The 16,616-nt window shown below is 34.8% G+C and overlaps 1 protein-coding gene across 9 annotated transcripts in view; it reads right to left on the bottom strand.

Moving 5' to 3' along the window:
• The window catches only part of SSBP2 (single stranded DNA binding protein 2), a 302,263-nt gene that overhangs the window by 202,790 nt on the left and 82,857 nt on the right, over positions 1-16,616 (bottom strand). For 8 of the 9 annotated variants that reach the window (XM_072793451.1, XM_072793481.1, XM_072793462.1 and 5 more), the window contains one exon: positions 5,188-5,260. The exons of the other annotated variant lie outside the window; for it this stretch is intronic. Coding sequence is in view for 5 of the 8 variants with exons in the window: in XM_072793414.1 (XP_072649515.1) it covers positions 5,188-5,260 (73 nt within the window). In the remaining 3 variants the exon portion in view is untranslated. The remainder of the gene's footprint in view (positions 1-5,187; positions 5,261-16,616) is intronic. 9 annotated transcript variants of the gene reach the window in all.

The following is a 16,616-nucleotide window of genomic DNA, read 5'->3' as shown; positions in this document are numbered from 1 at the left end:
ATTTGTTAAGGTCACCGAGTCTCATTCCAAGGCATGACAAATACCATGCAAAATTTCAGGAATGAGTTGGAATTATCTTTGCAATTGAGATAATCAGAAAAAAGAGAGTTTCTAATGAATTCAAAATAACAAAACTGATATAGAATTGTAAAGATTTCTTAATATTCTGTTTGTAATTACTGAATACCAAAGAATATAGTAGATAAATAAAAGATAATAAAAGATAAAGCTGAGGAAGAGTTCTACATGGAGACTATTTCTAAAGAATATTCAATTTTGGAGCATGGGGTAACTGGGTGATGGACATTAAGGAGGGCACGTGATGTAATTAGCACTGGGTATTATATAAGACTGATGAGGGCAGCCCTGGTGGCTCAGCGGTTTACGCCGCCTTCAGCCCAGGGCCTGATCCTGGAGATCCGGGATCAAGTCCCACTTGAGGCTCCCTGGATGGAGCCTGCTTCTCCCTCTGCCTGTGTCTCTGCCTCTTTCTCTCTCTCTCTCTCTCTCTCTCTGTGTGTGTGTCTCTCCTGAATAAATTAACAAATCTTAAAAAAAAAAAAAGATTGAGGTATAAGACTGATGAATAACTAAACTCTACCTCTGAAATAATAATTTGATTAATAAATTGAATTTTAATTTAAAAAATGTTCTATTTTGTCCTATTGAGGGTAAGAAAATTCAAAGTCATAGAAACTATATTTGGGATTCAGGTACTGGTTTAGAATCTGTCATGAATCAGATACAACAATGAGCTCATTAACATAACCTGAACAGAGATGTTTTGATTTCTATCATTAGTTCAATGCTCTCTTTTAACTAAGGGGAAAAACAAACAAACAAACAAACAGTTGAGCTAATAGTTCTGAGATCTATTCTTCTGGCTGATAACAAAAGCTATCAAGAGCAGTTCAGTTCCTCATAGCCCAGGCCAAGGGCATTATCAGAAAGGCCAAACCCTTGGGGTGCTTGTGTGGCTCAATGGGTTAAGCATTTTAACTCTTGATCTCAGTTTAGGTTTTAATCTCAGAGTCATGAATTTAAGCTCCACACTGGGCACCATGCTGGGTATGGAGACTCTTTTAAAAAAAAAAAAGAAAAAGAAAAAGGCCAAACTCAATGAGAAACTGGGCTGCTGAGATATATATCTTACTTTTACTTTTTCAGATGATATCTAGAGTTCCAATTTGACCTTTTCACAACTTTACCCATAAAGTAAACCCACATGAAGGTGGCCCAACACAGCAAATCTTGATTCAAAAGGGCTCATTAACATCATAGTCATCCATAATGCCAAAATGGGAAGAAGTATTCTACTTGGCTCTAAACCAAGGTAAAAACATTGAGCATTTGAGTGGTTAGTGCCACCTTAATCATTTCCTTTTTATCACAACCCAACACAAATAAACAGGTCTTCCTAGCTTTCCCTTAAGTTCCTTATGTAACTGTCCTGAATTAGGTAAAAAATCTGGGATTGACTCACAAGAAGTCAGATGAGATGATCCTTTATTTCACAAACCACTTAAGAAAAGTCATTCTACAATAAGCAGCCTTAAATTTTCTTTTTATTTTATTTTATTTTATTTTATTTATTCATGAGAGACACACAGAGAGAGGCAGGGATACAGAGAGAGGGAGAAGCAGGCTCCCCACAGGGAGCCCTAAGCAGGACTTAATTCCCAGACCCAGGATCATGCCCTGAGCCAAAGGCAGATGCTCAACCGCTGAGCCACCCAGGCATCCTAGCAGCCTTAAGTTTTCTGTATGATCCAAGGGAAAGTAAGAGAAAAAAACAATTCTAAATAGGGTGCAAAGGTCTAAATGATTACATTCTGTTTCTTTACTAACCATAGTTGTGGGGCAGGGGGAAGTGGTACTGCCATTCACATAGACACCAGAGTACAAACCAAACAATGTTTCTCTTTTACTTAAAAACCATAAAAAGCTCTCTTTTGCAAGAAGATAAAGTCCAAGCTTGCTGGCCCAGTATGCAAAAGTCTTCAATAAGAGTACACTGCCAGCCTAGAGAGGGGGAACCCTGAGAAAGCCTTCTTAGGGAAAGCCAAATCTAAGCTACTCAAGTAGAGAGGGATTTCAGGCAGAGTAAAGCCCAAATGACAGAAGCCAATGGAATGTAGAGACAAATACAAGCAGCTAGTTATTGTGGAAACTTAGTGTGAGGAAGATTATAGGGTATTGAAATTTAACCAACTGAAATTATTTAGAACTCTAGGGTGTACTCAGCAATGGCCTGTCATGATTCTACTTCTAGGCTTCCATTTTGAAATTGAGATAATTTTGTATTTTTTATTATTTTTATTAAGTAACTGTATAAATAATATATAATGTATATAAGGATAAAATTCCCCTTTAATTCCTTTAAAATCCCTACTCAGAAACTAGCCTCACATGTATATTCTCTCAGACCTTTTACTACACTTCACACTCATAAATATGTACCCACAAAAATATACAGTATTGCATCATGTTCCTTTATGTTCAAAGGTTTCCATATGAATGGAATACTTCTTTCTAGCTTGCTTCTTTTACTTGAAAATGTTTTGCAAGTCTATCCATGTTAAGTCCAAATAGATCTAACTTATTCTTTTACATTTTGGGAAACTTGCACCTCAATCTAGCCATTCCCTAAATATAGAAAATGGTATATTGGTTATTTAAGTAATTAGAATGTATTTTCACAGTGCCACTTGGGGAGTTTGGCAAGCTAGAAAGTAAAGAATAGTTCTGGGAATCACATACACTCATCTCCAAAGTCCAGAAATACTGTATCTTCTTGGTGACAATAGTTTGTTTTCAGCTTAATTGATTCCTTTTCTGAAACTGAACCACACTGATAATTCAGAGAAATCCTCAGTTTTGTATTCCAGATGAAGTTGGGGAAAATAAAATCATGGCAAATACTTGTCAGAAAAGTGTGAATCTCTTCTGAAATTACATCTTTACCAAATAGATCTAGAAATGTTGTGTATCCATTTTCCATTCAGCTCAGAGTCTATCAGTACAGAACCTAGTTATCTCAATTTAGTCATGCTTAATCCACATGATCCATTTGAGTCAAAACAGCTGAGCTTCCTTAAATGCATTAGCAACATTTTTCTTTTTCCTAAAGTTTAAGAATCACTGCATCTGACATCTTAAGATAAGATGGTGGTAAGAAAATATATTTCTTGTTGGTAAGAAAATATATTCATGGGAACCCCCAAGGATTCAGCAAGTTGAGTCCATTCAAAATGGTCCTTGATTTAAGGAAAGAGATCAATAAATCCTTTCATCAAGCTTCATCAAGTTTTCAATTGCATTAAAAATTTTTTTCAATCTCCATAGCTGGTTTTAATTTCTTTTAAATATACTGTAAATTGGCAGTGATTAAGAATACAAATATTAAGAGCATTCCTTTTGCAATCTCAATCACTTCCTCTAACAACAGTGAGTATGGGGTAGCAAAGTGAAATACGAAGTCTTTTAATTAATGATTTAATGATATAAATACACTCAACTAATGTTTGAATAAACTTTAAAACCTAATTGTAATTACACTGTATATATTCATTCTATTGTAAAACAATTGACTTCTTATATGATTCCAAGCATACCTCCCAAATTCCTTATTTGCAAATACGCTCACATACACTAATTAATTATATAAAAGATGGAGGGACTATGTGTGTTTACTTCTGTATTTGTTTTTGAAACAAGTGAATCTCAAGAAGGTTACACCTCTAGCATGGCACTTTAAGGTCAAGGGGTTGCCTGTCATGTCCCTGATCTGGTGGGGGTCAAATTAGTTAGATGACTAGAGATATTATTTCAAGCAAGTCTTGTCTCACAAAACTATAAACACAGGCCACAATGAGAACTGCATATGCAACTTTAAATTTTCCAGGAACCACATTAAAAAAGAAAAAAACTGGTAAAATTAATTTTAGTAATATATTTTATTTTATCCAATATATCCAAAATATTATCATCTAAATGTGTGATCAAAATTTTAAAATTATTGTTATTTTATGTTCTTCTGTTCACACTAAATCTTCAAAATCCAGCATGTACTTCATACTTTTGGCACTTTTCAACTTGGATTAGTCACTTTTCAAGCATGAAATAGCCATATAAAGCTAGTGGCTGGGGGTCCCTGGGTGGCTAGGTGGTTTAGTGCCTGCCTTCGGCGCAGGTGTGATCCTGGAGTCCCAGCATCCAGTCCCACATCCGGCTCCCTACATGGAGCCTGCTTCTCCCTCTGCCTGTGTCTCTGCCCCTCTATCTCTCTCTCTGTATCTCTCATGAATAAATAAATAAATAAATAAATAAATAAATAAATAAATAAATACATACATACATACATAAAATATTAAAAAAAAAAAAGCTAGCGCCTACCATACTGGACAGCACAGATTTAGGGGGAAAACCAGAAACGGGAATAAACATAGATCTAGGCTTGAATTCCAGTTCCAAAAATCACTAAGCTGCATGACCATGAGCCAGTTATATAAATTCTCTGAGCCCTATTGTTCTTATCAGTAAAACAGGAATTATACCATCTGTCTTACAAATGTCTCAAAGAATTAAAGATAATACAAAGCACCTTGGCATATTATATGCCTGGCATATAACAGAACTCAATAAAACCTTCTTCATTGTCACCTTTATACAAATTGAAAAAGACAAGAGGAGAAAGTACCATTGTAAAAAAGCTCAAATTCAAACTTTAAAAAATGTGGAGAAAAACAGGAAAAGAAACAAGAAGTTGAAATAAGATCATCAAAATGTTTTCAAACTGAAATTTAGTCATCAATTCACTATTATCCATACAAAATAAAAACAAAAACCCATATCTTCCAAAATTATGAATAATGCCCAAATAAGTTACAGCTAAAACTAGAGCTATGGTGGCATTTGTCTTTTTTTAAGCAAGTTTGCCTTCTTGATAATTGTGCCAAGGTTAATACTAGTTTCTATTCCTACAAGGGGAAAACTAGCTAGAAAGTTAAGTGGAAGGTTATTGGCATGAAAATGGGACACTAAAAATCTACAAAGACTATATTATACATATTGATAACCAAACATTCACTATATAATATGTAATGATAGTTTTTCAAATAATTGTTACAAAATATTTTCACTTATGTAAGATATCAAGATAAAATATGGAAAATATATAAAACATACCTCTGATAAAAATGTTTGGGCCGATTTTTGAGCTCCTACATGGAGCAGATATTCATATACGTAGAGTGCTAACCTAGAAAATGAATAAAAGATTTATTGAGAAGGGGTGTATTTAATACTCATTCTTTAAATAATGCACAGACCTTTACATTACAAAAATATCCTACACATTAACAGTAACAAAAAAAATCAGCTTTTCCTATATCTTTTCAATGGGAGTCCATACATATCTGTTCAGAAAGAACTTAAGGCAAAAGAGCACACAAAGAAAAAAGACAAATATATCTTTTCTTGAAAAGAAACATCTAAATAGAGATTTTTTTCTTGCATCATGTCACTTATAACCTCATTCCCTTTGTTATACCTAATATAATTGATAATTTATAAGCCAACATTAATAATCCCCATAATCTATTTTAAGGTATAAGTTATTATCTTTCATTATTAAAATAAGTGAATTAAGTAATTGGACAACTTTATGTCCTTCCATCTTTTTGGTGAATATTAACAAAAACTCGAGCTGTTTGCACATCTGTATGCCAAAATGGGTGTTAAAAGCTCATTTTAATATTTGTTCAGGCAACTTCTCCTTACTCTTTCGGTTTGATTATTAAACCAATAATATAATATATTAGCTTACAATGATTCAAATTATCAGCAAACCACAGCATTAAGAAAAGTTTAAAAACATCAACTCATATTAAGCATTTGGGTACTTGTAGTTTAAAGATTAACACAAAATTACATATAAATTTATCATTCAAATACAGAATATTAAGTATGCACTATACTTGTACTACTCTCATTATCTTGTGGATTCAGAATTTTAAGCTACACCATGTAGCTCAATTTCAGTTGAGCTGTTAACAAAATATTATTCATAAACCCAAATTAGTCTGAGGCAGTATTTTTAATGATATCTTGGACTGATGCCCAGATAGCTCACAACAGTTCAGTTTCTGCTACACTATATTTACCAATATTAAGCCAGGTTTACAGTAAACAAAACAATGTAATAATAACCACAATTCTGTAGAGCTCCACCATTTCTGTTGCCAACTGAATTTTTGATTGTTAAAGATTGATAGCGTTTGTAAAAATGAATATTTTCTTCATTTTCATGAAAAAACATCCTGCATGTAATGAAAAGAGAAAGCCCATACAGATTCAACTGCTCTGTCCATTTAGTTTTTTTTCCCATTCCAAAATTGTCAAACACTTAAAAAGAGAATTACTCTGCAGTTACTAAGTACCACAAGACAGTAGACAGACATCTGCTAAAACTACTCATAGATAAAAAGTTATGTTACTAGAAACATCCGCTAACCTCTTCCAGTGTAATGACACCTCTTAGATCATGCTTCTCAATACTTTTCTCTACGCTAATACACATGAGGGACATGACATGCTCCTTTTGATAGCAGTATCTTCTGTGGAATTTTGGCTCATCAAAGTATATAATGGATACGCAAGTTGGAATAATCCTATAGTTTCTAACAAACAAAACCTATGGGTGATTCTTATCACACATTCTTTAACCACACATATCTCACACAACCTTTCCCTCCACTAACTACTCCCAACTTTATCACATGATTCACTGACCATCTTGGCAAATCTCACCTCAAAAAAGAGAATTATTTGTGAATTTTTCCTGGAGACACTGTGAAGCCTCAAGATTGCCGCCAGTGACAGTGTCACCCTACTGCCTGAGAAGGAACCTGGCTCCAAGTAATCCCTTGCAGTTTGTCAAATCTTAGGCCTGGGCCCAAGCCAGTAGACAAGAAACCCAGGCTTAAGTCAAAGGCTGAACAATAAAGATGTTCCACCAAGCTTGGAAAAGTAGAAGCAAGAGGCAGGGTATGAAACAGAGATGCTTGGGGTTCTTGGTTCTGGAAGAGTCATGGCCAGAGCACAACTGCTGCTGTGTTCTTGCAATGAACACCATTCCTTAAAGTTAAGCAAATCACTTCCTCATAATCTCTTCTTTGCAATATTAAAGGGGCTAATCTATTTCTACTATGTTTTCCTCCAATTAGTTGGGTAACAAAAAGGATCTTTCTTTATAAATGAAATTAAAAGCAATAATCTCTACTCTTCCTCTGTGGGTGTAAGACAATAATTATAAAAAATGTATTGGAAGGGGCAAAGAATCAATGGAGGAGAGGAGTTTCAAACTATATAATGAAAAATTTGAAGCATCTTCCAAGTGGTGTGCATCTTCCCATCCTTAGAATCTGTGGCTGTAGCAGTACATCATTACCAACAGGATGATACAATGGGATAGGGCTAAGAAAACCTATCCATAATGCCACCTCATATGTACAAGTCCTATAATCTCTATTGAATAAAATTAAGGGTTCCAGGCAGCCAAGATCTATGCTACAGAAAGAGGGGCAGGGAACACTGCATAGGTGAACATTAACTCTCTTGCCATCGTGACTCCATAATATATCACCAGCAAATCGCCAATACTTTAACTACCATTTCAGTACATAAGATTTTTCCAAATCTATCTCTTTAGCCCTATTGTCTCTACAAAGCTCCAAACCTGCTTCTCTAAAATTAGTTTGAAGTTCCTAACAAGATACTTCTCTTTTAAATTGATCACATCCAAAGTTAAATTCACCTTCTCTATCTGTTTATAGTACCTGTGCTCACCTTAAATGAAACAGAATTTGAGTCTTCATTTCCTCATTTGTAAAATAGTGAGAATATTTTCCTTGTAATATTGTTGAAAGAATTAGAGTACACAGTAAACAGTAACTAACAATGATTGTTATAATTTTGGCTAATTCTCTCACATCCAATAACATATTACCAATCACGTTTTGGACTCTAATGTCACATTCTTTCCCTCATTTGACAGTTCTTTCTATCCACCCTCTTCCTGCTCTTGATGAACCACTCAGAACCACAACAATAGCAAGAACATTTGCTCTAACTTCAGATACAGGTACTGTGTATTTCCCATCAGCTGCCCCCAATAGAGACATCAATTAGGGCCACCAGAATCTCCAGAAGGTTCTGGGGAAAAAGCCCTGTAGTAAAAGATACCTTTTGAACGCAGATGACTCCAGGGGAGTGGGGAGTGACAATTATCCACCCACGAAGGTAAATTATGGCATGGTCCCTTGCCCCATGGCATGAAATAACCAAACATAAAACATTTTATTTGGATTCAATTTCTACTGAACAGTAAAAATTTAAAAATAAATACTGAATATATAAATATTTAAACTGTGTATAACATCTCAAATTAACATCTTTTTTCCTTTTCAGGATCTTTTAAAAATTTAACTACTTTTGATAAATAAGAGTGGACATACTAACCACAAAAACAGAGTATAAGGAAACAAGAGTTATAGCTAATGGTAGAAACATTAATAAGAGTAGAACTAAGAAATGAAGATTTACTGGTAACAGACAGGGAAAGAAAACCTAAACAAAGCATTAAAACCTTATGGCCTCCTTAGATCAGGAGCAAACATCCCCATACCTCCTTCAGAAGACCTGAGGGCAACTTTCCTTATAGCATTCTCCTCTAATTAACAATCATAATGGTAGCTTCACGTCTCCAGCGGAAGTTTATAAACTCTGTGCCACTCATACCACCCAATAATCTAACATATTTGGCTAGATAAAGTATTAAACTTCTGATAATATTTTCTGAAGCATTTTCTTCCTAGTTTGTTTCTTGACTTAATTTTGGTCAGGGTTCTTGTGTGTGCAGCCTGGGGGCGGGGGCGGGGAGGGGTGAGAGTGGGGAGAGGGGAGGTAGATACTTTTAATTAAACTTTAAATATAGAAACAATAGAAAAAGAAAAACGGTAACCACCAAATGGGCAGGAACAGTAACAAACATCACAACTAATTATTTATTTTTTTAAAGATTTTATTTACCCATTTGAGAGAGAGAGGGAGAGCAAGCAAATGGTGCAGGGGAGAGGCAGAGGAAGAAGCAGACACCCCGCTGAGCAGGGAGCCAGACTTGGGGCTGGATCCCAGGCCCAGATATTATGACCTGAGCCAAAGGCAGTCAACCAACTGAGCTCCCCCAGGCACCCCAATCACAAGTAATTTTAAAATGTAGGCAATGTTAAACATCACTGTGAATCAAAGATATGTATATTAAACAACAATGGGATTTATTGATTTATTTTTTATTTTATTTTTTTAAATTTTGTTTATTTATTCACAAGAGACAGAGAGAGAGAGGCAGAGACACAGGCAGAGGGAGAAGCAGGCTCCATGCAGGGAGCCTGATGTGGGACTTGATTCAGAGACTCCAGGATCATAAGCAGAAGGCAGATGCTTAACTGCTGAGCCACCCAGGCATCTGAACAATGGAATTTAAATTCTTACTTAAACACAAAATATGTGAGGGAATGAATACTCATACTGCTGATGACAGTAAACTGGTATTACTATTTCAAAATCAACTTGGCATTAAAGATACATCAAGAATTTGAAAAAAAAAGTTTACACACTTTGACCCAAATAATTGCATTACTAAATGTAGAAAAGCTTAATGCACAGAAATTTTTAACCACAGATTATGTAGAACGAGCAAAGAATAAATAAATAAACTGACTGGAATTACAGTAAAATATTTTGTATTAGTTAATTTCATGTTTGAAAATGTAATTCAGAATTTAGTTATAAATCTATTCAATAAGCACTGAAGTGATTCTTCTCTGCTTAACTATTGAATTTCAAAACCTGAGAAAATGTCATTACCACACAACCAAATAAAATTACTTCAAATTTACCTTGTGAAAATTACAAAATCTAACAAAGAAACAGATTTTTACCATTCACATGAACAAATTCTATTACATGCTATCATTTAACAATCTAGGACAACTAAGTATATAACTAATAAGGCATCTATAACAGGTACTATCACTTAAGAGTCTAATTAAAGCAAATTCTCAACCATCCTTTGTAAATGAAGGACTTTACAGTCTGAGAAAGGAGTAAAGACATTACTTTACTCAAATCTTTCTATAATCTAGCTATTTAATTTGAGATTAAGTCTCTTCCTCCAAAGGAAATATTAGCGTAAAAAGTAACTATGGGAAGATATATAAAAGGTTTCTAAAACAGGATTGTTAATTTGCAAACAAGTTTGTCAAGCTACCCATAAATAAAAGGGGAATACTTTTTATAGTTCAGAGCTAATTCCTCTCTTCCTACATACCTATATATGCATGCATATACATACACATATGTAAATTATCTATGTCTGTGTGTAAAATACATCATTATTTTTAAAAACCATTTCAAAAAAGTCAGTTAACAAAAAAGGTCTGATTTTTTAAAATCTGAATTTATAGAACAATTAAAGTAGATATGACTATTGATATTATAGAGAGAATGTTTGTTTTTTCTTTTTTGTTTTTGTTTGTTTGTTTGTTTTAAAGATTTTATTATTCATTCATGAGAAACACAGAGAGAGGGCAGCCCCGGTGGCGCAGCGGTTTAGTGCCGCCTGCAGCCCAGGGTGTGATCTATGAATAAATAAATAAAATCTTTAAAAAAAGAGAGAGAGACACACAGAGGGAGAAAAAGGCAGAGACGCAGGCAGAAGGAAAAGCAGGCTCCATGCAGGGAACCTGACGTGGACTCGATCCTGGGATCACGCCCTGAGCCAAAGGCAGATGCTCAACCACTGAGCCACCCAGGCGTCCCAGAAAGGATGTTCTTACATCATGAACAAGATTTATCAAGTTACCTTTACAGTACATGCACTAGTTATAACAACATGCAATTTAATACTTATAAAACTTTTCAGGAATATACACTATAATGTGTGCTACTTTTTTGTAATGTGTGAATAACATTTTATTACACCTCACAATATTCCTACGAGGGAGATGGGAGTTATGAACTATGTATAATTATTATTAGGTCAGTGTCTGTGCAGTGAAAAAGCCAACTACCACTAACTGACCATGCTTGTCAGCCTGACCATAATATCCTATAACTACTTTTCAAACTTAAGTGTATTACCTATTAAAGAACCTGTCTTTTGCATACTATCCAACTAGTATTTCAAGATGTGGTATTGAAATTAAAAAGCAAGAGAAAGCAGACATTTGATATGAGAAAACATCCACCCATTCTGAACTCAGTGATTAAAACTAATTGTTAGCATTTTGCCATCTTCTAACATCTGGCACGGAAAAAGAAAAAAAAAAGATTCAAATAAACATAAAGCTTTCAAATTAATAGATTCCCATTTGTAATTTTTTTTTCCCATTTGTAATTTTAAAATTCATTTGGTAGGCCCTGAAAATAAAAGGTAAAAAAAGAAAAAGTTATTTTGGTTAATTCATTATATGTACAAAGGTGAAAGGATTACAGGGTTGGATAATAACTTTTAAAAAAAGCTATTCCTTGGGACGCCTTGGGTGGCTCAGCAGTTGAGCATCTGCCTTCAGCCCAGGGCGTGATCCCATGGTCCCAGGATCGAGTCCCACATTGGGCTCCCTGCATGGAGCCTGCGTCTCCCTCTGCCTATGTCTCTGCCTCTCTCTCTCTGTGTCTTTCATGAATAAATAAAATCTTTTTTTTTTAAAGGCTATTCCTAATTTGTTTTGAAATTAAATTACTATAATGTACTTTACCTGTTTAGGTGCTATCTCCAGCACCTAAAGTAGTAAGTATCCAATAGATATATATTTTTAAAATTTAATTTTTAAGTAATCTCCACACCCAAGGGCTTGAACTTACAGCCCCAAGATGAAGAGTCTCATGTTCTACCAACTGAGCCAGCCAGGCACCCCTCCAATACATATTTTTTAATGAATGAATGGCTCTCTTACCCCAGGCATAATGCTCTTATAGAATCCTTCAGTTTCTTCCATTCAAGGCATTCCAATGAGAAATGTCAGATATCCCTTGGATACCTATTTTAGCATTTGCATCCTCTTAGTATCCTGATTCACCCTCTCAATAAAATACTATAGTTAACATGAATGTTGGCAAAACAATTCTTTCACACTGGTTCAATACCTGTATGTAAAAAAAAATTGATTGTTTTAAAGAAACAAGTTAGTCTATTTAATCATGGGTGGTAGATTTTTGTTTTATGTGTTATTTTTAATAAAATTAATCTTTAAAAGACAATAGCTTTCTTCTCTCCTCTTTACTTTTAAAAGAAAATAAGTCAAGGTTAGGGAATAAATAATAAAAAGACAGTAGAGGGCCACAAGAGGGGTATTTTGTAAAGAATGGTCTAGCTGTTGCCATTTAGCACTGGTGAGCTGTATGTATCCAAAATGCTGCATCCAAAATTTAGTCCCAATATCCCAATATCTGTAACCAGAGAAGACTTAGATACAGAGAACTTAAAGCAGATGAAGTACTCCTAACAGTCTTTTCTAGTCATGTTGGATCTAGAAAAGAGATCTCGCTTATTCCTGAGCCACTGTAGAATTCCAGTGTTGGCCAATGACACCTATCAATGTCCAAATGTGACTCCTAGGTGATAAAATGCTAGTAGTTAGCTGGATCACAGCTAGCTAACAAGTAGCAAAGAGCATTTGACGGCTACTGAAAGGCTACTCGTGAGACTGTAAGTAGTGTAGCAGTGACACTACATCAGCCTGACCAAATTTTCAACAGAGTCTATAACCTCATGCTAAGGAGGTATAAAAATTAGAAATCCATTTCTAACATCGTCTTTTTAAAGTTCTTCATCATTAAGAGTGAAGCTAAAAAACTGACTTAAAGTGTCGAAAATTGTCTATGCAACCATACAATAATACTAAAACCCAACCTTTTTTTAAACAAACTAAAATGCCTGTTTTTTTTTATATTCTCAGTATCAGTTTTAAAGAAATAGATATCTGATGTATATTCAGATACTAAAGATACTAAATGTTCTAGGGCAAGGATTACCAGATCCGTTAAGATAGGGACAGTGGGGCAGCCCAGGTGGCTCAGCAGTTAATGTCGCCTTCGGCCCAGGGCGTAATCCTAGAGACCCAGGATCGAGTCTCACGTCCGGCTCCCTGCATGGAGCCTGCTTCTCCCTCTGCCTGTGTCTCTGTCTTTCTCTCTCTCTGTCTCTCCTGAATAAATAAATAAAATTAAAAAAAAAAAAAGATAGGGACGGGAATGAAAAATTTAACAATTACATGGAAAGCTGGTCATAAAAAATATGTAACTCTGCTAATGTCTTATTGATGTCATTTATGATGACAATGTTTGGGAACATAATTTGAAATTACATGATTTAGTGTGCCTAGAAACAGAAACACTTGCCTTATATAGACAGGCAAGCTTAGGATTAAAATGGCTAATATCAATTTGGGGGAACTAAAAAAGGCTAAAATATAAAAATAAGAATTCATAAAAAAATAATCAACAACTTGTAGAAACACAATTACTCATAGAAAATTCATAGTGAAATTTTCCATCTAATCTTCTATCTAAGCTATATACACATTGGAAATACAGTAATGACTATACTTGATAATAGTACTTACTCCACTTCAATCCAGCTGGAAGATTTTATACTTTATACCGAGGCTCCCACTTGCCTACGAAATCCTGAAGTGTATAGTTTAAATCTTTAACTTTCTGTCTGTGTTATCCCTACAGAGAGTAGATTTTCCCCACATTTACTAAGAACACTGGAAGCTTCTTAATCCTTGCTGACTAACCTTGGAAGTCTGCCCACACTCTATTTCAACGTTTTAACATCAAAATTAACACCAGACACCAGACTTCTGCTTATACCAAAGAGGAGTAAGTGGGACTAAACTTGCTCTCTTTCTCTAGGAAACTAGAAAACTGGATATAACATATGATCAAATTTGAGAGGGATTAAGCCAGCCGGAATTTGTGGGCAGAGTATCAGACAGAAGGGAGCAACCTAGGGGAAAAGCTCCAAAAATCTGCAGAGGAGCCCTTTTGCATGTGTGTGAGGTAAAACTCCACCAGGCTGGACAAAGAACACGGCTCACACATGGCTGGGAAACCACCAGCTACTCACAGTAGTACAGAGACCTCCATGAACACCAAGAGCATTCAGTAGAGAACCACAGGTCACACATCAGAGGTAGAACTAAATTAGTCTTAGAGCAAAAGTAAACTTAACTCTAATCTTAACAACCCAAATCAAGCTTGTCACAGTATAAATGTGTAACCGCATTGATTTGGCTAGAAATTATCTTTAAAGTAGAAAAAAGAAGTGATGCTGAGTACCAGCTCAGGGATATTAAGATAACATTCAGATTGATAAATGACTTGGCCAGTGAGTATAAGGTGTATATGGGAAATCTTTGTACCTTCACTCAATTTTGCTGTGAACCTTAAATTGCTCTTTTAAAAAAAGTATTTTTTCAAGGTGATTGCAATGGGTAATGGAGCTTCTTACTCCCTTCTCTGTACTGTTCTGTATTCTGCAGATTTTCTATAATCAAGGAAAAATTATTTTAAAACTTAGTCATGAGCTCATAGCTCCTTCCCCAAGCTTATTGTAAATTATTATCTATATGGAACATTTTCCTCAAGTACAGACGAACAGTAATGGTTTACTCTAATAATGCTATTTCAACATACTATAACCAAGAAAATCTTCCCTCTAAATAATGTAAATTATATATCCCTAGAAATTAAGATGAGTAGAAAATATATAAAAGATGTCTGTCTAATGTTTTCCTGCTGGCTACTAAGTACTAAAAATAACTTATTCAGAATTTCTTCCTGATTTTATCACTCTTATTTTTCTTAATTCTTCCTATTAATTCTCTTTTCTAATCTTTGCACATGCCATTTTGGCATTTAGATCTATGGTGCTTTACATCTATTTTCCTTTCCCATTCATTTTACATTCCCTACTACTTTCTGCATCTTCTTTTTGAATGTTTTCCCTTACTCCAACTTTCTAGCCGGATCCCTATGATCATCTAGCTGTAACACATTTGGCATTTGGTGATGTCTTTAGTTAGACCTACCACATTATTGCCATATTTAAAGCATCCCCATTAATATCATTAATATGCACCATTATGTGAGGCCAGTGCTTATGCACCATTTTCCATTTTCCCTAGAGGAATTTTAGAAGACTTTTTCTCATAACAAATTCTAGCAATGTCTCTGATCTGTACTCCTTAAGGTATAGGCAGGACAGGAAAGAAATGCTTCAGAAGAACAGAGCCACAGACACAGAACTCTTAATATTACAGAAGGAAATGGGCAGGTGTTCAAAGGATAACTGCAACTCAGGAAAGACAAACAATAATTCTTTCCCTCTGATTTTTAGTGCATATAAATGTTGGTAATTATTTTTTTAATTCTTTGGAGCTATTGTTTTTTAAAGTTCCATATAAAAGAATCAGAACTACATGTGTTTTTTTTTTTCCTAGGTCTTAATCTATTTCCTAGCATTAGTTTGAAGTATTTAGACACTTACAGCACTTGGTCTTTCAGATAATTTATTTATCTCTTTCTTAAGACAACTCATGAGCATCTATTTTGTGTAAAGTACTGAGAACCAAAGAAATATCATTAATTTAAGACCCACTAATGAAGAATCTATGGCAATATAGTTGGAGAATGCATCTTTACCCCCAAGAAAGAGTTCAACAAATTAGTAACATAAAAATAATTATAAATATCTAATGTTACAAACTATTTTCAAACATTCTGAGAAACTTTACAAATAAACATTTACACTAAACACCATCAATAGTTAGTAAGCTCCTACTATTATTCAAGGTACTAGAAAAAAAAAAGGAGATACAAACTTTGCTCTTAGGTAATTTTCAGACTTGTTAATGGGATGAAACATATAATAAAAAATAAGATCAGGGGCTCCCTGGGCGGCTCAGCGGTTTGGTTCCTGCCTTTGGCCCAAGGCATGATCCTGGAGTCCTGGGATCGAGTCCCATATAGGGCTCCCTGCATGGAGCATGTGTCTCCCTCTGCCTATGTTTCTGCTCCCCTGCCCGCCACCCCCCCCCATGTCTCTCATGAGTAAATAAATAAAATCTTAAAAAAAAAATAAGATCAGTAATTTAAAGTAGCATAGGATGGGCATGCAGGCAACAAAACATCAAGAAACCAGAAAAGGAAGAGGCCATTATAAAAGACTCTTGACAAAAGAACTTCAACTGACAGAGGAAATGGCACTTAATCTAGGTATTAAGGGAAATGAGATAAGCAGGAAGAAAAGAGGATTTTAAAGAAAAGGGTAATAGCGTGAAAGAATTATCTATATTATATTCAACACTGGTGGTCAAAGTAAAATTCTCTACGTACCTGAAAGTAATAAAACAGTTTGTTAAGATATTCTATTATTGAGACAGATTTCTACATATCAATATACAGTAGAAAGATTCTACTCTAGTATTATGGAATATAATATAATAATAATAGCAATTTCTACTTATAGTGTTATATAGCCTATAAAA

This window comes from Canis lupus, chromosome 2, assembly GCF_048164855.1.
Source record: "Canis lupus baileyi chromosome 2, mCanLup2.hap1, whole genome shotgun sequence".
NCBI classification, from domain to species: domain Eukaryota; kingdom Metazoa; phylum Chordata; class Mammalia; order Carnivora; family Canidae; genus Canis; species Canis lupus.
This window is presented reverse-complemented; position numbering and strand designations above follow the sequence as displayed.